The sequence below is a fragment of the Gopherus flavomarginatus genome, chromosome 1 (assembly GCF_025201925.1).
Source record: "Gopherus flavomarginatus isolate rGopFla2 chromosome 1, rGopFla2.mat.asm, whole genome shotgun sequence".
NCBI lineage: Eukaryota > Metazoa > Chordata > Testudines > Testudinidae > Gopherus > Gopherus flavomarginatus.
In genome coordinates this window covers 17,295,531-17,316,297 of record NC_066617.1, presented here as the reverse complement: position 1 = coordinate 17,316,297, position 20,767 = coordinate 17,295,531, and the positions used below count along the sequence as shown (strand labels likewise).

General features: G+C 46.0%; 1 protein-coding gene across 7 annotated transcripts in view; it reads left to right on the top strand.

Moving 5' to 3' along the window:
• The window catches only part of FRMD4A (FERM domain containing 4A), a 554,591-nt gene extending 546,794 nt beyond the window's left edge, over window positions 1-7,797 (top strand). For 6 of the 7 annotated variants that reach the window (XM_050936795.1, XM_050936796.1, XM_050936793.1 and 3 more), the window contains one exon: window positions 5,554-7,797. In XM_050936795.1, coding sequence (XP_050792752.1) covers window positions 5,554-5,656 — 103 coding nt within the window. In that variant the 3' untranslated portion in view covers window positions 5,657-7,797. Of the gene's footprint in view, window positions 1-1,889; window positions 1,962-5,553 lie in introns of all 7 variants that reach the window. The other variant, XM_050936794.1, reaches the window with a different exon arrangement.
• Window positions 7,798-20,767: the final 12,970 nt, after the last annotated feature.

Sequence of the window (20,767 nt, the reverse complement as noted above, 5' to 3'; positions counted from 1 at the left end):
TCGCATACAGTCTGCTACCAGTGCTAGCACCAGCGTCCGAGCAGTGGTGGGAGAATGTCAGCAAAAGGTGTGTAGATACCACCTGTGTTCCCCATGCTGTTTGGAGCGCTAACGTTGAATTTTCTTTGTGAATGCCATTGTGGTTGTCCAAGTTCTCTCAGGTCTCAATGGAATCTTGCAGTGTAAACGTGAGATGCTAGTCTATGGTACCTCTTGCACCACATCCGAAAGGTTGCTCAGAGGCACATGTTTCAAGGATCAGAAAAGAAGCTTCCCCAAGGGCACTGATTCTTCAGAGTTTTTGTTCTGCTGCCAGCGTTGTAAGCTAGGTGAAACGGGGGCCCTTTCCTGGATCTACACAGCACCCATATCCCAGTGCTTGATTCTCAGAATGTTGTGTTCTGTTAAGCCACCAGGAGAGGCTTCAGGGAACACAGTTTGAGAACTGCTGCCCTAGGGTTGCAGAGACCTTGAGCCATTTGTAATGGTCCTCTAGGAGCAGTGAACTAAGATGTGGTGGGCTTATTCCACGGTCATTGCAGAGGAAAAATACTGGTGGGTCTTGAATTTCTTACTCTAGTCTACCTCAGTATCACTCTCTTGTACCCAAATATTTGATTTTACCAGAGTAAAAAACATTTTTTTTTAATCAACAGTCACTATGCTTGTAGATGCTCCAGTATAAACAAAGTATCAGAGGGGTAGCCATGTTAGTGTGGATCTGTAAAAAGCAACAAAGAGTCCTGTGGCATCATATAGACTAACAGAAGTACTGGAGCATAAGCTTTCATTGGTGAATACCCACTTCATCAGACGCATGTGGTGGAAATTTCCAGAGGCAGGTATAAATATGCAGGCAAGAATTATACCTGCCTCTGGAAATTTCCACCACATGCGTCTAACGAAGTGGGTATTCACCCACGAAAACTTATGCTCCAGTACTTATGTTAGTTTATAAGGTGCCACAGGACTCTTTGTCGCTAGTATAAACAAAGATGTCCACACCTGCCGTTTGGTTTTATGGCAACAATAACCCAGAAAACATTGAGTAAGAGAAAATTGAGCTTTAAAACAAAGATGGGGGATAAAAACTGAACCTCAGATCCTTAAACAAGTTTGTCTGCATTTCAGCATGCTCAAATTCAAATTCTTGACCCCCAAACCCATACTAACAGTTGTAGGTTTGGGACCAGTCCAAAACTGGAGTGAGTGTTTTTATTGGTTCCAGTTCAGAGGCAGCCAAAGTATTGCAAGACTCCAAAATGGCAGAAATGAACAGCTGAGATTTGCCCCATTCAAGGTATGGATCTGAGCCCAAGCCGTAGCCTTGATTCTGCCTCAGCCCCCATTGTAATCATCTTCCTCAGCACATCCCTACCCTGAATACAGGTAATCTGATCTGAAACAAGTTGAAAACTCCCCTAGTTTTTCTCTCCATCTTCTATGCACCAGAACTTCTCCTCCCAGTTTCACACAAAAAAAAAAAAACAGGCCAGATCCTCAGCTGGTGGAAATGGAGCTATGGAGATTTACATAGTCTGAGGATCTGGACCAACATCCTATGCAAAAAGGAATCAAACAGATTAATCCATTATTGGTTTCATGCCTGAGTAAAATGACAAAACCATTAGGAAAACAAAATTTAAAATTTGTTACCAGGTGCAGAATGCAGACTTGGTCATCACAGCAACACACTTTGATATTTCCCAGCATGAATCAAAGGCTTGAAATTCTGCCTGACATGTCTTCTTATGTCACTAACTCTTTTGTCTTAAGGCGACTCTACTTGTTTTCCCACTGTATTAATAAGCTCTTAACAATGTGTGTCACTTCTTTTCTTTAACATTTCCTCTTTACTGTTTCCTCCCTTGGCGCTCTCCTTTGTTCAGAGAAGCAACAGACAACTCACCCACTATGGATGAGTCTCAGTCTCCAACTCACCAAAGTACTGATGAATAGAGGTATAGTAAGGGAATGTTTTGTTCTTTCATCCTTCTTCCCTGTAATGTGTGCTCTGCAAATGATTTTTGACATCCCAGTATCCATAAGGAGCGGACATTTGGGTTGTGTGGGCGTTTGGATAGTGACAGCAAGGCTCTGCTCAGTTCCTGGAAGAGCACGTTGGAAGCATTTGCAAGCCTCGGTATCTGTGGGTGGCCCTTTCAGCAAGACTGTAGCTCTTAGTTTTCCCCTATGAAGGAAGGCTTCATGCCAGCTGGGATGGGGAATGCAAGTGGATAAGCACAGCTAGCCAAGGGTAGCAAGGGAAACCCCTTTGCTTGAGTCATTTCAGAGCAGTCTGGACAAAGTACTGGGGGATGTTTCTGTGGAGAGGAAGGGTGGCTTAAGTCTCAGGTGATCTGGGTTCAATTCCTGTCTCAGCCACAGGCTTCCTATGCGGTCTTAGGCCAGTCATTGTAATCTGCCCTGTGCTTCCATTCCTCATACATAAAATTGGGATAATTCTGCCCTAGCTCACAGGAGTGCTATGAAGATAAAATCTAAAAGGTTTTAGAACAAACAGATAAATTAAACAGGAATAAGTCATGAGAACCAGATGGTATTCAGGCCAGCGGTTTGAGCATTGGCCTACTAAACCCAGGGTTGTGAGTTCAATCCTTGAAGGGGCCATTATAGGGATCTGGGGCAAAAATCTGTCTGGGGATTAGTCCTGCTTTGAGCAGGTGGTTGGACTAGATGAGGTCCCTTCCAATCCTGATACTTTATGAAATGTGAAATTGCAGAACTACTAACTGTGGTATGTAACCTATCATTTAAATCAGCCTCTGTACCAGATGATTGGAGGATAGCTAATGTGACACCAATTTTTAAAAAAGGCTCCAGAGGAGATCCCAGCAATTACAGGCCTGTAAGCCTAACTTCAGTGCCAGGCAAACTGGTTGAAACTATAGTAAAGAACCGAATTATCAGACACATAGGCCAACGTGATTTGTTGAGGAAGAGTCACCATGGTTTTTGTAAAGGGAAATCATGCCTCACCAATCTACTAGAATTCTTTGAGGGGGTCCATAGGCATGTGGACAGGGGGAATCCAGTGGATACAGTGTACTTATATTTTCAGAAAGCCTTTGACAAGGTCCCTCACCAAAGGCTCTTAAACGAAGTAAGTTGTCATGGGATAAGCTCTCATGGACTGGTTAACCATTAAAAGATAGGAAACAAAGGGTAGGCATAAATGGTCAGTTTTCAGAATGCAGAGAAATAAATAGTGGTGCCCCCAGGGGTCTGTACTGGGACCAGTACTGTTCAACATTGTCATAAATTATCTTGAAAAGGAGGTAAACAGTGAGGTGGCAAAATTTGAAGATGATACAAAACTACTAAAGATAGTTAAGACCCAGGCAGACTGCGAAGCACTACAAAAGGATCTCTCAAAACTATGTAACTGGGCAGCAAAATGACAAGATGAAATTCAGTGTTGATAAATGCAAAGTAATGCACATTGGAAAACATAATCCCAACTATAAAAATATAAAATCATGTGGTCTAAATTACCACTCAAGAAAGAGATCTTGGAGTCATTGTGGACAGTTCTCAGAAAATATCCACTCAATGTGCAGTGGCAGTCAAAAAAGCTAACAGAATTTTGGGAATCATTAAAAAAAGTATAGATAATAAGACAGAAAATATATTGCCTCTATATAAATCCATGGTACGCCCACATTTTGAATACTGTGTGCAGATGTGGTTATCCGATCTCAAAAAAGATATATTGGACTTGGAAAAGGTTCAGAAAAGGGCAGCAAAAATGTTTAGGGGTTTGGAACAGCTTCCATATGAGGAGAGATTAATAAAACTGGGACTTTTCGGCTTGGAAAAAAGACGACTCAGGGGGATTTGATAGAGATCTATAAAATCATGACGATGTGGAGAAAGTAAATAAGGAAGGGTTATTTACTCCTTTTCATAACACAAGAACTAGGGGTTACCAAATGAAATTAATAGGCAGCAGGTTTAAAACAAACAAAAGGAAGTATTTCTTCACACAATGCAGTGTCAACCTGTGGAACTCTTTGCCAGAGGGTGTTGTGAAGGCCAAGACTAACAGGGTTCAAAAAAGAACTAGGTAAGTTCATGGAGGATAGGTCCAACAATGGCTATTAGCCAGGATGGGCAGGAATGGTGTCCCTAGCCTCTCTTTGCCAGAAGCTGGGAATGGGCAACAGGGGACTTAGCAAGGCAATAAACTATTTATGCCATCAGTACACCAGCAACAGTTTCCTTGTCCGCTGTAGACATGCCCCAAATATAAGGTATTCGCTAACTGAACAGAAACACACTATGAAGCTTTTGAAAGTCAGTGTGACAGGGCAACCCCTGTATGTCACCATGAGACCTTTACATTGTGAGGTGGTGGTGGCATTATGTCAGTATGTTGTGATGCATCATCCATCAACTGTGTAACATCACAACACCAAGATGCCACAGCATCATGCTTTATCAGAACCTCCTTCAGTCACCAAAAAGCCATTGTCATCACACAACAACGTTAATGTCTTTAATCCTACATGCTAGCATGAGTCTCTTGTTCATGACATCACTGATGGAAAAAAGCCATCAGGAGGTCTGGTCACTAGTTTCCTGGCCTGTCCTGTTCAAATGATTTCCAAGGTCCACTTGTCCTAGTCAGAGATTCAGCCCTGACAAAGGTTTTCACATTTCGGTAGCTATGCTTGAGAGGTGCTGAGATGACAGCACAGGTCCTTCCACTCCCCTTCAAGTCAGTTACTTAAAAGAAGTAAGGTTTTATTCCCCCATCTCAGTGGCCAAGCACACAGTCCTCCAACTCTGGCCCCTAGGCAGAGGGGAGAAAAGCACCCTACAGAGAATCACTCCAAGGGAAAACCCTTTTACTTATGAGGGATGAGAAGTCAGTGGCTGCTGCTAGAATGTGAGAGAGAACCAGTGCACATATAAAGTTGCATGCGTATATACAGCTGAACAAATATACCCACACTTCATGCTCTGGTAGAGAGGGTTCTTCCTCTAGCCACTCATCCACCATCTCATTTAGGGATGAATGCATGTAGAAACAAGTATTGGTGCATGTACTTTTGCACTAGACATGACACCTGTCTTTTCAGCCATCAGTCGTATCAAAAGCGCCCATGAGACCAGGTGCTACTGACTAGAGGCTTCACTTGACCTCTGAATGGGGACAATGAGACAGATATACAATTCTGTGAATTCCTTTGTGAGGAAGGGCCAGGAAATGTCATTTGAACTCAGTTTTGTCCAGAGAAATTAGCTTAACCCAAGCTGGCATGGAGAGATCTGAGCGAGAACTGTTCACCCAGTACTGCTTCCACAGAGGTGAGCTGTTCTGGAGAGGACTACTGGGTGGCTCCTCCTTGCTGAATCGGCCCCAGTTGCCAGCTCCATGATTGTCTGGAGAACCAACCCAAAGTGCCAATGAACATGCTGCATTTTCTTTCCTTTCCCATTCTTGTCACGTGCTGTGTCTGTGGTTGAATTTTTGCATGAACTCTTGCGTCAGCATTCATTCTAATGGCAGTCTCCTTTCTTCTGTAGGAGCTACAATGATAGCTGTTTCCTGGATTCTCCCCTCTATCCAGAACTAGCAGATGTCCAGTGGTATGGACAGGAAAAAGCCAAGCCTGGGACTCTAGTGTGAACCCCTGACCTCAATCCGATCACATCAATGCCATTCTGAGATCACCTCACTGCCTCTCATTTGCCTTACCCAGATGCACTGTCTCCCGGCACCAGCTTCAACGCTAAGCACTTTTCTCGAAATGCGATTCAAGATGCCATTACAGATACTAGCCCCAGACTGCATCCGCAACCACCAACGGATAGCAGTGTTTCAAACCACGTTGCCACGGACTGACATACAACTTCTATAGCCCAAAGGGCCGGGACTGGGGACAGTATGAATAACTATGTTAGCAGCCAGATGGCAGCGGGGTTTTTTCTTTGAAAGCCTTTCAAGGTATAAATACAATCTTATAGGTCTACATGGGAAAATAGTAAGATTTCTACAACTTGCAGTCTGAAGCCAACAGAACATTAGTTAAGGGGGCAAGAAACAGCAATTGTGAAATATATTCCTTACTCCTGAAGTATTTATTTGGAGTAAAGAAAAGCTCCTCTTGCTTCAGAAATGTGCCAGAATATCGCAATCAGTTCAGTGCTGCCAAGATCACAGAATGACTACGAGACGAGAGCACGGGCAGCGTCTCTGTAAGTGTGCCCATTTCCAGAGATGACAGTCTACACTTTGGAAACTGTTTTTACTTCCTTCCTCACTTTAAGCCCTTCCAAAAAATAAAACAACCACCACCAAAACCCATCGGGATGAAGACACACCGGAGCTCTGGTCTGGGATCATAAAATCAGTCTTGAAAAGCTGCTGTTTAAACTGGACAGACACAAAGGTTTACAAGGGTATGATCTAAAGCAGAGGCAAGTGCTGCTACTCTTAGCATCTTTGCCTGGCACAGGCTAACCAACAATACATGCAGTTTTTGTTTGGGGTTTTTTGTAACGCTTATGATAAATTAAGGTGAAAATTGCCAAAAGCCGTTCTATGAATAGAAATAACCAATAAAGGATATCTTATTTATGCACAAAGTGTTTAACATGAAATCAAAGGAAAGCACATTACGAGCTAATCGACGTGATCAAGCCACATTAGCATAACGGTTCCAATTATTATGCTTTTGGTAAGTGCCAGTGTAGCAAAGGGCTCATCACCAAACTATTGGTATCCAAGGGACCCCACGATGTTATAAAGCGGAAGGGTTCAGTAGGGTTCTCTATGAACCAGCAGACTAGGCAAATTTTCAGATTGCAAGAAAGAACCATAATGAATAAAAGCTAATTAATTAGTAACCTTGATGCACTTGACACAGACTCTCATTGTCTACGGATACCAAAAGGAAGCCTAGGAGAGAGTCGTGACCAGGAGCTGCAAGTTTACATGTACTTTGGAGCAATGCTTTACACATGTCAAGCCATCAAACGGCAAAAGGCCTCAAAGACACTTTTGTGCTGAAGTAGTGCACAAGCTTGGTAGGGGTTGAAGCTGGCACGTCTCGTCTTCGCTACGGTGCTATGCTGTTTTTATTGCCTCTAGATGGGGTGGGGTTCTCGCCCCATTTGTGCATGCGGATGACGATTTCCTATGGGAAAGGCAATTAAAGAAATGGCTGGAGGGGCTTACTTTGTGAAAAGCAGAAACTGAGGTTAGCTTTAGTTTAAAGAAATCAAGTGTGCTTGCGTGCGTGCGTGTGTGTGTGTTCGAAGAATAATGCTAGTCTACCAGACAAGGAGGGCAGGAAATTGAAAACTAAACTTGAGGGCTGCCACACCTTTTTCTTGTAATAGTATCACTGGGAAACTTTTTTACCAGAAGCTTTCAAGAGCACAGATTGGAGGAGGCTTGGAAAGACTAGGAGTAGGGGGAGTGTTTGTTTAAAAATGAATGTTAGCAGTTACTGTGAGTGCTTTTTCCTATATCGTTTATACGTGTATTGACTTGTTTTAATATTCTGCACTTACCTGCTACCCTGCAGTCTCCCTATACTCCTGTGAGGCACTGTAGGAGCTGTAGCTGGGGGGGCAAGTGAGGCCTGGGGCGGTTATCTGACTTGCCCAAGAGCATGTAGGAAGAAATAGAACTCAGCTCTGACTTCTGTGCCATTAGTTATAAAAATCACCTCTCCACAGAGCTGGCAAATTTTTGCACTGGCAGGAAATTTAAATTTAAAACACTAAAGCCTCTGTTTGCCAAAAGCTGGGAATGGGCGAGAGGGGATGGATCACTTGAGGTTACCTGTTCTGTTCATTCCCTCTGGAGTACCTGGCATTGGCCACTGTTGGAAGACAGGATACTGGGCTAGATGGAGCTTTGGTCTGACCCAGTACAGTCGTTCTTATGTACTAATCATTCCAAACCTGATGTCTGTGGAAGTCAAGAATCATTAGATATGTAGAAATAAAAAACATAGTTGACAATGATCATCTATCTTGCTAACTAAGCACTAGGCAGATCTGACAAACAGGAAAGGGCACCTGTTCATCTAAAAATGCAATATACCACATGTGTTTAACTTTCCCTTGCTCTAAATATGAATGACTAATGAAGGGATTGTTCTTACTGCCCCACTTCTGTTTTTGGATGGAGAGAAGACATCATTGCTGAATAGCCATTGCTGATTAAACTCTAATCCGTTCAAGTCTAACTATAAACAAAGGGCCCAGGTTAATCACCAGGCAGGAGTTAGCCCAAGAAGTTATGGGGCTTTGAGCAACTGTCTATATTTTCATTTCCCTAGTAAATACTTTTTCTGTGTAGCCTCTTTTATTTAAAAAGATTCAAGCCCAGCAGCACAACAGGGACTCTGGACCTCTGGACGCTACTGTAATACAAATTGCTAATCAAAATGAATTGCTCCAGAATCAGAGCAGGCTTGCAGTTTTGCAGAGGGCAAGGGGGTGGCAGCCCTGAAGTTCATGATGTTCTAAGTCACATTGCAAACAATTGGGTGAGCCTGCTTTGCCAACAGGCTCGAGGGGAGAAAAATCTTTTGAGAAGTGGATCGGGTTTTGCGTTGTGGTCTGCTTTTCTGGTTTGCAATCAAGGCACGCGTGAGCCAGTCTGGTAGTAAAGACATTAAGTAAAACAGGTTTTACTGTTTAGCTCAATTCAATTATACACAAGTGTACATACAATGTTAATCAAATTAGATTAACATGGTTAAGTAGAACATGGAGGGGTAAAACACAACTGTTATATACGAGCACTTGACTACCAACTTACCAGCCTCTCTTTTTCTTTTTTAATAAAGGCCCTTTTCGGCTATACAACCACTGTTGCATTCTTAGTCTCTATGTATGAAAGTCCCTTGGTTTAGCCAGAAGCATGGTGTATGCATACACCAGGCCATATTGTGAGGCAGGGTTTATTTTTAAATAATACTATATGCAGTCAAGTGTTGAAAATGTTGAAAAGGTCAAATTTGTTTTCCCTCTGTATTAGTTTTAGTTTTGGACATAGCAAACCCCATTCAGGTGCTATCAGATGACCAGTTACTGCTTAGTTAACTAGATGTAAAGTTTTACATATATATTAATGTCAATAGTTTTATTACAAGTTGTGTAAAATGGACTCTCTAGTTTAAAAAAGAAAAAAAATAGGTCTCTCTGAAACTGACTTTAGAGCATGTAAAATGATTTTACTGGATTCTGTTCACCTGTAATCAGGGGGAAAATATGTATGTTGTAGAAAAAGTTGCAGAATTTTGAAAAAAATCTGCTTTTAATTTATTCTTTTTGTATTAAGAATTTGTATAGTTACCTTTACATTTTGCAAAACAGTGTTGTCAACACTTCCTTATTAAAGCATTTTCAAAATGAAATGTTGCAGTGGCTCTTTGAGATATTAAACAAGGTTGAACAACACTCTCCTCTTTGGGTCCGTTCTTCGTCCGGCTACAGCCATAGCCGAAGTCTGTAGACACAGTGGCTGAGATTTTCTAACGTAACCTGTGATTTTCTGTGCCAATCTTGAGACCTTTAATGGGAAAGCGGTTGGAAAACTCAGCTTGTAGTTTTGCCCAATATCTGCAACCTCTTGTTGTAAAAGGAAGGACAACGTAAGTGTCACTGTGGAGCTATCTTGGGTGGTGGGAAATTACATTGCTCATTTTAATGACATCACCTAGGACCTAGTTGCAACAATGTTCCATTCTTAATACATAATCAACCAATGGGGCCTCTACCATGGTGCAAGAGCATTATCTGGTTCCCAGAGAAGAAGGAGTTGTTAACTTCAGCTGTTTCCCTCCCTTTAGGTACTCTTGGGGAGGACTATGAATTGGGTGCTTGGGAGTCAGAGGAGATGGCCTGTTGGAGGCTCCTCACTCCCGGGCAGAGGGGCTGGACTGCATGCCAGCTTGGTAGAGTTTTCTGTTACCCTTTAAGCCCATGTTAACGTACTCTGATTTGGGGTTAAACCCATTGTCCCTGGAAGAAACACCCGCACTGCCTATGCCTGGGGGTGGATGGGAGTTCTGCTGAGTCATTGCAACTTAGAACCTTTCAGAGGCAGTCCCCCTTGATGGGATGCTCTTTGCAGAGGGGAATAGGCCCAGTTTAGGGATTGGCTGGCTCTGTACTGTGTTGGAAATTGCCAAGCAACCACTACAAGTACCAGCAATTTTCACCAGCTCCCAGACAAGATCTAACATGATTGTGAGATCCTCTAGGCAGAGACCTTGTCTCTGTGCATTTCTGTGAAGTGCTACACACACCCCTGGCCCTGTATAAATATTAAATAAAACAGCAGAAGTAGCAGTACCTGTCTCAGCTTTATGGGTGTCCTCTGGGCCATGCCCTTGCAGCTGCTCTCCCTAAGGAAATCGTATGGCCACCCACACACTCCACAAACACCTGCTGCACCAGGAACGACATCACATGTGCCATTAAACATTTTAAGGCGCCAATAAAGAGGCCTTACTACTGGCAGCTAGTGACTCCCACCGCAATGTGGGAGAAACCCACCAGGAACTCCGTGGCAGAGTCGGCCACATTACAGTCGTTAGGTGTTTCTGGGATGGGGAAAGCACGGCTCTGCTCACAGCCCATAAGTCTAACCCAGCTCTTGGTATAAAGACAGCTGCCCACTAACACTCTGTACGCCAAGTCCAAATATGAATGAGTAACCATTGCAACACCCGCTCTGCCTGCCTCTTGTACCTAGACTCCCGCTCTCTGAGCTCTGATAAGGGCATCTTCCCTGATGGTTCCTTTTGGCTCCTTCACCCACGCCAAGCGTTTTTTTCACCTCTCCATCCACTAGGAATAGCCTCCCAGGGAATAGATGCCATGTCCCTTACCTTTCAACAGACACCCTGTGGTGTGCGGGCTGTGTACACAGCACATGGGCTTTCTAGGACTGTTCGTCCAAAGTGATCCTGTGTCTTGTAGCCACTCTGACTACAGAGTGCAAGCTGGTTCGGTCAGGGACCAGTTTCTTGTTTGCCACAGCTCAGCTGAAACTGTAGCCAGTGCCTGTTACATGCAATAGCACTATGCTGGCCATACTGAGTCGTAAGCTGTATGACTTTACCCTTCACCCAGGGGGCTGGGTCAGAAGGCTTTTTACAGCCAGATTTGAAATGAGCATCTTTGTAGCCATAATACTTAGTACCAATAGCAGCATTCAGCCATGGTAGGAGTTTTATTAGCCCATTTTGCAGATAGGAAAACTGAGCCAGCAGGCAAATCATTTGCATTAAACTAGCTCAGCACATAAGCTGGCTCCAAATGCAGATCCTGGTGAGCTGCTCCGTATGGGGCGGGGCTTGTTGCCATAGCCTCTGCCCACAGTTAGGGGTTGACCAAACGTCATGTGGTAAAGTCTGCTATCCCCTCACCCCAGCCAGTGGGTTTTCTGGGTGCAGCTCTAGCCCTATGAGAGCCTGAATATGATGCGCTCTTTGACATATTAATTTACTCTCTTAAACATCCTCCTAGCAGCGTAGGGCTAAAATTGGAATAACTTTAAATGGGTTTGTCAATAGCATTAAAAACAAAGTGCCTCAGCTCTCCATCTGTACAACACTTCCCTGCCCCAAGGGTGGGAATGTGAGCATGGTATGAGGCTAAACTCATTAAACTCAGAGTCACTCAGGGTATGTCTACACTGCATTTTAGAAACCCACAGCAGCAGCTCAGAGCCCAGGTCTACACAGTCTCTGGAGCTGGGGATTTGCTATGGTGCTGAAAAATAGTTGCATAGCCTTTCAGGCTCAGGCAGTGAAGCCTGGCCAGTGGAGGTGGGTTCAGAGCCTGAGTGTCTGCACAGCTGGTTTTAGCACCATTAGCATGAGCCTCCAAAGCCCAGGGCTGCAGATTGGGCTCTGAGCCTCACTGCTGCAGGTTTTAAACCACTGTGGAGAATGTGACGTTGCACTCTATATGCTGTTATGAACCTATACTAACAAGTGTGAATATAATGTAACTGGAATATGCTTCAGGCAAAAGGTCTCTTGTAAGGTATCATTACAAAGCTTATAATCTACTGAATGTAACCATCCTGTTTGTATAAATGTATCACTCTTGTAGCTGAAACTAGACATATGAAATATAATGCTGAGGTCCTACTGTAGTTATGCAAAGTGTGGGTCATTAATGGTGGGTTGGAAGCTTGATGGCTCTCATCAATCAGGCCAATTGACTGTGGCTGGCTCTGTTTGCTTGCAGACCTTCCTGTGAGTCAGGCTGGGGAGGAATGAAGGCTTGAAGTCTTACAATGACATGTGATCATGTCACCTGAACTGGAAGCTCTCTTTAACCTGCTGCTTTTCCATTTAGAAGGAGACGTGGGACCCCAGAGAGGGACAAAAGATTCCTGCCTTGTGCCAAAGCTATATAAGGGAGTAGAACAGAACAAAGGAGGCTGCCATCATGAGAAATCCCCTAGCTACCACCTGAGCTGGAACAAGGGCGGTACTAGGGGAAAGGATTGCGCCCAGACTAGGGAGGTGTCCAGTCTTTGGCAGAAGCTTATTGACACATCTGAGGGTGAGATTTTATCTGTAGTCAGTTTCTTACTGTACTAGACTTAGACTTGCGTGTTTTATTTTATTTTGCTTGATAACTCACTTTGTTCTGTTATTACCTGGAACCACTTAAATCCTACTTTTTGTATTTAATAAAATCACTTTTTACTTATTAACTCAGCGTATGTGTTAATACGGGGGGGGGGGGGAACAACTGTGCATATCACTCTATCTGTGTCATAGAGGGTGAAGAATTTATGAGTTTACCCTGTATACTCTTTATACAGAGTAAAAACGGATTTACTTGGCGTTTGGACCCTACAGGGAGTTGGGCATCTGCGTGTTGGAGACAGGAATACTTCTGAAGCTGTTTTCAATGATACCTGAAGTTTTTAGGGGATGTGGTTCGGACCTGGATCTGGGTTTGTAGCAGGCTGGCATATCTGGCTCAAACCAGACAGGGCACTGACGTCCAAGCTGGCAAGAGAAATAGGCTCAGGGTAGTCTCAGCACATCAGTTGGCAGTTCCCAAGGGGTTTTTCTGAGATCCAACCCCTCACAGAGAGGTACCCTCAGATAACGTGGCAAAGGGCACCATATAAAGTACCTTATATCACGTCAGCCACGTGTCAATGGCAATCATCTCACTACAGTCAAAAACCGAGTGACCCATACACTCTGAAAATAAACCTGCCTAGCGTGTCCTTCAACTTCCAGCCCGACTGTAGCTAGAGGAACAGTAACGTGAGCGAGGGAAGGGAACAGCCCACCATGATCACCCTCAGTAAAGGCAGCCAATTCAGCTCAGGAAGCCAGGCCTTAGCTATGTAAACAAACTAGGGGTTGTCCTGGTGGTGGCATAAAATGCTCCAGTTACCCTTCATCCGTTCATTGCCAATTTACAGTCTGCTTGCTTTGTGGGCTGCGGCTAAATGACATTTTGGTTTATTTTTCCTACATAATTGATGCACACACCCTTGTTATATAATACAGTTATATCAGTAAATGTCACTCCTTGTTGATAGATTTTGAGGGCAAAAGGGACCGGTATGATCATTCTAGCCTGAGCTCTTGCATAACAGATGTCATAGACAGGAAGGCGCACAATTACTGTGCATTACTAAATAGGAGAGCATCTAAGTCAGAGGTGGGCAAACTTTTTGGCCCGAGGACTACATCTGGGTGGGAAAATTGTATGCAGAGCCATGAATGCAGGCCTGGGGCAGGGGGTTGGGGGTGCAGGAGGGAGTGCAGGGTATGGGACAGGATGCAGTGTGCAGGAAGGGGCTCAAGGCAAGGGGTTGGGGTGCAGGCAGGATGTGGGGAGCAGCAGAGGGCTCAGGGCAGATGATTGGGGTGCAGCAGGGGGCTCAAGGCAGGGGGTTAGGGAGCTCAGGGCAGGGGGTTGGGGTACGGGGTGCAGGAGCGGTCCGGGATGCAGGCTCTGGCCTGGCATCGCTTACCTTCAGCAGCTCTGGAGTGGCAGTGGCGCACAGCAGGGCTAAGACAGACTCCCTGCCTGCCCTGGTCCCACACCACTCCTGGAAATGGCCAGCATGTCTGGCAGTGGCTCCTGGGGACATTAGGGGGAGCAGGCGGCTCCACTGTGCGCTGCCATTGCCTGAGGGTATCACCCCCAAAGTTCCCATTGGCCGCAGTTCCCCGTGAAAGCAACGGCAAAAATATCATTTCTCACCTTTTTTCCTGGGTCACCTGTGCAGACGACATAGCACGGCAAGTATGGAACCCGCTCAGCTCACTGTCACCGTATGTCTCCTGGGCGCTACTGATAGATGCAGTACTGCAGTGCTACACAGCAAGTTGGCTCAGAGGGTTATCGGTCATACTGTCCCATCTGCTGCTGTCATGGGTGCTCCTGGCTGGCCTCAGTGACTGAGGTTGGTTGGGGGCGCCTGGACAAAAATGGGAATGACTCCCCAGAGCATTCGCTTAAGTTTTGTCTAATGGAGATTCAGTCCTGCCTGGAATATCAGGCAAGCCTACTAAAGAACCAGAGAGGCAAACAGCCACTCCAGGTCAGAGCCCCAGACATCCTGCAAAAATTCTAGGGGGTGCCCCTACAACAACCCCATCCATTGCTTCCCTCCTAACCCCCCCCCCCAGCTACCTTGGACATTAGCCCCCCCTTTGTGTGACAAATTAATAAAGAATGCATGAATTTGAAACAATACGGGGGGCAATTGGCTTACAGGAAAGTAGAGTGAACCACCATTCTGCACTTGCTCGGCATAACGTTGGACTGCTCCTTACTACTGCCCAGGCTTCATGAGCCATGGGAGCAAGGGGTAGGCTGGGATAGGTACTGCAGCCTGGGAGACCAGCCTGAGGCAGAAGCCTCCAGCTGGCATGATATTCCAGGCAGGACTGACTCTCCATTACACAACACTTAAAGAGAATGAGCTGAAGTCATTCCCATTTTTGTCCAGGTGCTCTCGACCAACCTCACCAAGGCCGGCCAGGAGCCCCCATGTCTGCCCAGGCACCTTCGACCGACCTCACCAAGGCCAGTCAGGAGCACCCATGTCTGCCCAGACACCTGCGACCGACATCACCAAAGCCAGCCCGGCGCACCCATGGGACGATGATGATGGCTACAAGTCATACTGCACCATCTGCTGTCGGGAAGGGAAGGGAAGGGGATGCTGCTGTGTAGCACTAAAGTACGGCATCTGCCAGCAGCACCCAGGACACATACGGTGACAGTGAAAAAAGTCGAGAAATGATTTTTTTCCTGTTGCTTTCACTGGGGAGGGAGGCTGAGGACATGTACCCAGAACCACCCGCGACAATGTTTTTGACCCATCAGGCATTGGGAGCTCAACCCAGAAGTCAAATGGTTGGTGGAGACTGCGGGAACTGTGGGATAGCTGCAGTCGTCAGTTACGCCTCCCTCACAGACAGCAAGGCTGAGAATCGTTTCATGCCTTTTTTCCACACAGAAGCCATAGCATGGTAAGCATGGAGCCCACTCAGATCGCCGCAGCAGGTACGAGCACAGTAAACAGCACACACATTATTCTGCAGTGTATGCAGCATCAGAACCTGCAAAGGCAGGCGAGGCAGTGACGGCAGGGTGGTCACGAGAGTGATACGGACATGGACACACACTTCTCTAAAAGCACAGGCCATGGCAATGTGTCCCTCCTGGTGACATTGGGGCAGGCTCCTGCCATGGAACACCAATTCTGGGCCCAGGAAACAAGCACAGACTGGTGGGACCTCATAGTGCTGCAGGTCTGGGATGATTCCAGTGGCTGCGAAACTTTCGCATGCGTAAGGGAACTTTCATGGAACCTTGTGACTTGCTTTCCTCTGCCCTGAAGTGCAAGACTACCAGAATGAGAGCTGCCCTGACAGTTCACAAGCGAGTGGCGATAACCCTCCAGAAGCTTTCAACACCAGACAGCTACCAGTCAGTCAGGAATCAATTTGGAGTGGGCAACTCTACTGTGGGGGCTGCTGTGATGCAAGTAGCCAAAGCAATCTTTGACCTGCTGCTATCAAGGGTAGCAACTCTGGGAAATGTGCAGGTCATAGTGGATGGCTTTGCTGCAATGGGATTCCCTAACTGTGGTGGGGCGGTAGACAGAACACATATCCCTGTCTTGGCACCAGAGCACCAAGCCAGTGAGTACATAAACCGCAAAGGGCACTTTTCAATAGTGCTGTAAGCACTGGTGGATCACAAGGGATGTTTAACCAACATTTATGTGGAATGGCCAGGAAAGGTACATGCTCGCCTCTTTAGGAACTCTGGTCTGTGTCAACAACTGGAGCAAGGGACTTACTTTCCAGCCCAGAAAATAACCGTTGGGGATGTTGAAATGCCTACAGTTATCCTTGGGGACCCAGCCTACCTCTTAATGCCATGGCTCATGAAGCCATACACAGACACCCTGGACAGTAGTCAGGAGCTGTTCAACTACAGGCTGAGCAAGTGCAGAATGGTGGTAGAATGTGCATTTGGTCGTTTAAAAACGCACTGGCGCAGTTTACTGACTCGGGTTAGGTCTCAGCGAAACCAATATTCCCATCATTATTAGTGCTCGCTGTGCGTTCCACAATATCTGTAAGGGGAAAGACGTTTATGGCGGGGAGGGGGCGGGGTTTGAGACAAATCGCCTGGCCACTGATTACACGCAGCCAGACACCAGGGCAGTTAGAAGACCACAGCAATGTACAGTGCGCATCAGAGAAGCTCTGAAAACCAGTTTTATGACTGGTCAGGGCCTACGGTGTGAAAGTTCTGTTTGTTTCTCCTTGATAAAAACCCGCCCCCTTGGTTCACTCCACTTCCCTGTAAATAAACCGCTCTTCCCTCCCCTGTTTGATCACCACTTCCAGAGGCAATAAAGTCATTGTTGTTCAGAATTCATGCATTCTTTATTACTCTGTCACACAAATGGGGGGATAACTGCCAAGGAAGCCCGGGAAGGGTTGGGGAGGAGGAAAGCACCGGGTGCGGTGGTGGAGCAGGGGAGGAAGGAAGGACAAAGCCACACTGCACTTCAAAACTTATTGAATGCCAACTTTCTGTTGCTTGGGCAGTCCTCTGAGGTGGAGTGGTTGGGTGGCTGGAGGCCCCCCCACCACGTTCTTGGGCATCTGGGTGAGGAGGCTAAGGAACTTGGGGAGAAGGGTGGTTGGTCACACAGGGGCTGCAGCAGCGGTCTGTGTTCCTCCTGCTGCCTGTCCTGCTCAACAATACGCCAGAGAATACGAGTTTGATCCTCGAGTAGCCTGAGGATTGCTTCATGCCTCCTTTCATCACGCTGACGCCACATCTCCTCTCACTGGTCCCTCCTGTCCTTGCATTCATTTTGTGCTTTCCTGCACTCTAACACTGTCTGCCTCCATGCATTCTGCTGGGCTCTTTCAGTGTGGGAGAACTGCATGAGCTCAGAGAACACGTCATCGCGAGTGCGTTTTTTTCACCTTCTAGTCTTCGCTAGCCTCTGGGATGGAGATGATAGGGGGAGCGTTGAAACATTTGCAGCTGCAGGAGGGAAAAAAAGGAGAGTAGTATTTAAAAAGACATATTTTAGAGAACAATGGGTAGACTCTTCCGCAGTGAACCAAGCTGTTAACATTACATAGCACGTGTGCTTTCTTTACAAGGTTGCATTTTGACTCTTACATTGAGGGTCTGCCGGTTTGGTGTGAGAAATCAGACACGCAGGGCCGGTGCGCAACAGAATTCAGCTTGCTGGCAGCCATGGTAAGCCAGTCTTTTGGCTTCTTTAACCTTCATAACATGTTGGAATGGTTTCAAGCAGCAGCACCTTCATGTCCCATACCAAGCACCTGTTGGGTTGGCCATTTAAAAGGAGGGGCTGAGGTTTTCGGGTTAACGTACAGCACAAACCCAACTAAAGCCCTCCACCCCATTCTATTCTCTGGGATGATCGCTTCACCCATCCCCCTACGTGGGCTAACATTGGGAATGTTCTGTTCACCCACAGGCAAACAGCCCAGCAGGAACGGCAACCTCTGAATGTCCCCTTGATAAAATTCCCCGATTTCAACCAGATGACCATGAATGATGTCACTCTCCTGAGGATAACACAGAGAGAGAAAGAACGGATGTTGCTTGAATGCCAGCAAACACCGGGCCATACGCTGCCATGCTTTACTATGCAATGATTCCAGACTACGTGCTACTGGCCTGGGGCGGTAATGGAGGACGGAATAAGGCTGCCCTCCCCAGAAACCTTTTGCAAATGCTTTGGGAGTACATCCAGGAGAGCTTCACTGAGATGTCCCTGGAGGATTTCCGCTCCATCCCCATACATATTAACAGACTTTTCCAGTAGCTGTACTGGCCACAAATGCAACCCAAGTCTTCAGGGCAAATTAATCACTAAACACACTTGCTTTTAAACTATGTACAATATTTACGAAGGTACACTCACCAGAGGTGCCTTCGTTGCCTTCAAGGTCCGTGAGCTCGCCTTGGGTGGTTTGAGAGGGTATTGGCTCCAGGGTGATAAACAGTTCTAATCCCCTCGTCGGGTATGAGTACCGAAATCTGTTTTAAGAGCCCTTTAAGTTGACAGAAATGGCTGCGTCGTGTGGACGGGTGCAGGGTAAAATCGATATAACGCTGCTAAATTCGACCTAAACTCGTAGTGTAGACCAAGGCTTAGAGACAGCCAAAGCAGAGACGGACCTGGGAAGGAAGCTGCTCAGAGGTGACAGCTGTAGCCAGGGTGGGATGAAGGATTAATAAGCAATTCTAGGTCAGAAAGACTACTGAGGCCAGGAAGGGCTGAAGGACAGTTCTGCGCTTGGACTCAGAGAGCCAAGCTACCCGACCAGTAGGAAAACCAATAGGAAAATAGAGGTATAAATTACCCAACTGGCAGGATGCAGCTTCAAAGCAAAGTGAAATCTGAAGCAGAGACGCATGACCTGCCGCTGGAAACTGCTCCTGTGCTGGTGACCGTCCAAACCCAGTAACAGATGCCCCTGCTCCTAAGCCCTTACGGTTGTTTCTCTCACCACCCAAAAGCATTGCACACATCTCTGTCTGTAGAGAGGAACGGATGGAGATGGAAAGTCATGTATGGCCCTGGTGGAGGTTTGCGGTTGGTGTTATGAATCTCGCCTCATCATTAGCCCTCCTGCTCCTAGAGACCACAGTCATTCGTATGAACATACCCTGGTTACATTAAAGGCCCTATCCTGCAACCCTTACTCCCATGATTAACAGGTTGTCTTAAGTGGGGGCATTCATACCCAGGTTTCTTGTGTGTGTGTGTGTGTAAGGACTACACTTTATATACATTATGGTAGTGCCCGGAAGCCCCAAACCAAATGAGAACCCCAGTGTGCTAGGCACTGGACAAACATAGTGAGTGTCACTGCCGCGAAGAGTTCATAAAATCAAGAGGCAGGACTGACCGACAGTAGATGAGGCACAGAGATTAAGTGATCTGCCTGAAGTACAAGATGCCTGGTAGCAAAGTCAGGATTTGAACCCAGATCTGAGCTCCAGTCTAGAGCTTTCGCTACAAGCCCATCTTTCTTCTCTAAGGCTACAAGATCAAGGCCTCCTCTGAGTAAGAGAGTTTCCTGCTAATGCAAAAACGGTCAAAAAGATCTTAGAAATATACAGGCATCTGGCGAAATCCAGAGGAAAACCTCAGACCTCTAACTCCAAACATACTGTGTCCTTCCAACCTGTAGGACAGCTTAACGGCTGCTGATTCTTGTTGGCTACATCCACCCTCTCAAACTATTTAACCTGGATTTTTTTTTTTCCAGAGAGATACCGTTAACTATTTCAACACAGTCTAGAAGCTGTGATTTGGGCCAGTCCAGCCGCAAGGAGCCTCAAATCTGTGATAAAAGCAGTTGCCATAATAGCGTTCCCATAGTGACACTCCAGGGGACTGAAGCTGGCTCGCACACTCGGGACAGCTGGAAGCTCTTACATAAAAATGCCATGAGAAAGTATTTTTCAGTTTCTAGGCTCTCAATACGGTGCATATTGAAAGCTTCCATAAACTGCAAGGGACGCAAGATATTCTGTCACGGCATCCGTTTGACTGGGAGGGCCATATTTTTGGGGCTGTCAGCAAGGAGACATTGCTTAAATTACATTCCTGCTGAAATCTGATTAGACCAAGGCAGCAGTCACGTACAAAACCCAGGTCCCTCCAGGAGGAACATCCCCATTTAAACTATTAGCTGCTGCAACGTTAAAACAATCCTGGTAATTCCTGAATGGGATGGGAGAGCTAGCTAATGGTGTTATAAATCCCTAAGTGAATCTGGTTCCCACTAATGCAAATATCACCATTCTGCCTTAAATCCTTCCAGGGCTATTTACTTACTGTACCTTTCCAGGCAAAGTACAGTTCTTTTCTATCAGGGCCTGTAATGTTCCTAAATTATTTAGAGAGTTCAAAACTAAGGTCAAGCTAAAGAGGTAGGAACAGATCAACAAACCATTTGGGAGGATAAAGTTGTGGTGTTATAAATATTTCCTGTTGCACTAAACCCTCTCCACGGGCTGTGTGTGTGTGTGTGTGTGTGTGTACAAAACCCACCAGGCTCGTTATTAACCAGGCTTCCTAGTGTGCTCTCTTGACAACTGCCCAACTCCTCCCCACAAAACCCAATCTGTTCTCTAAAGCCCTTTCCCTAAGCTCTTTTCACTGGCTCTTGCTTTTATTGCTTCTAAACCCTCA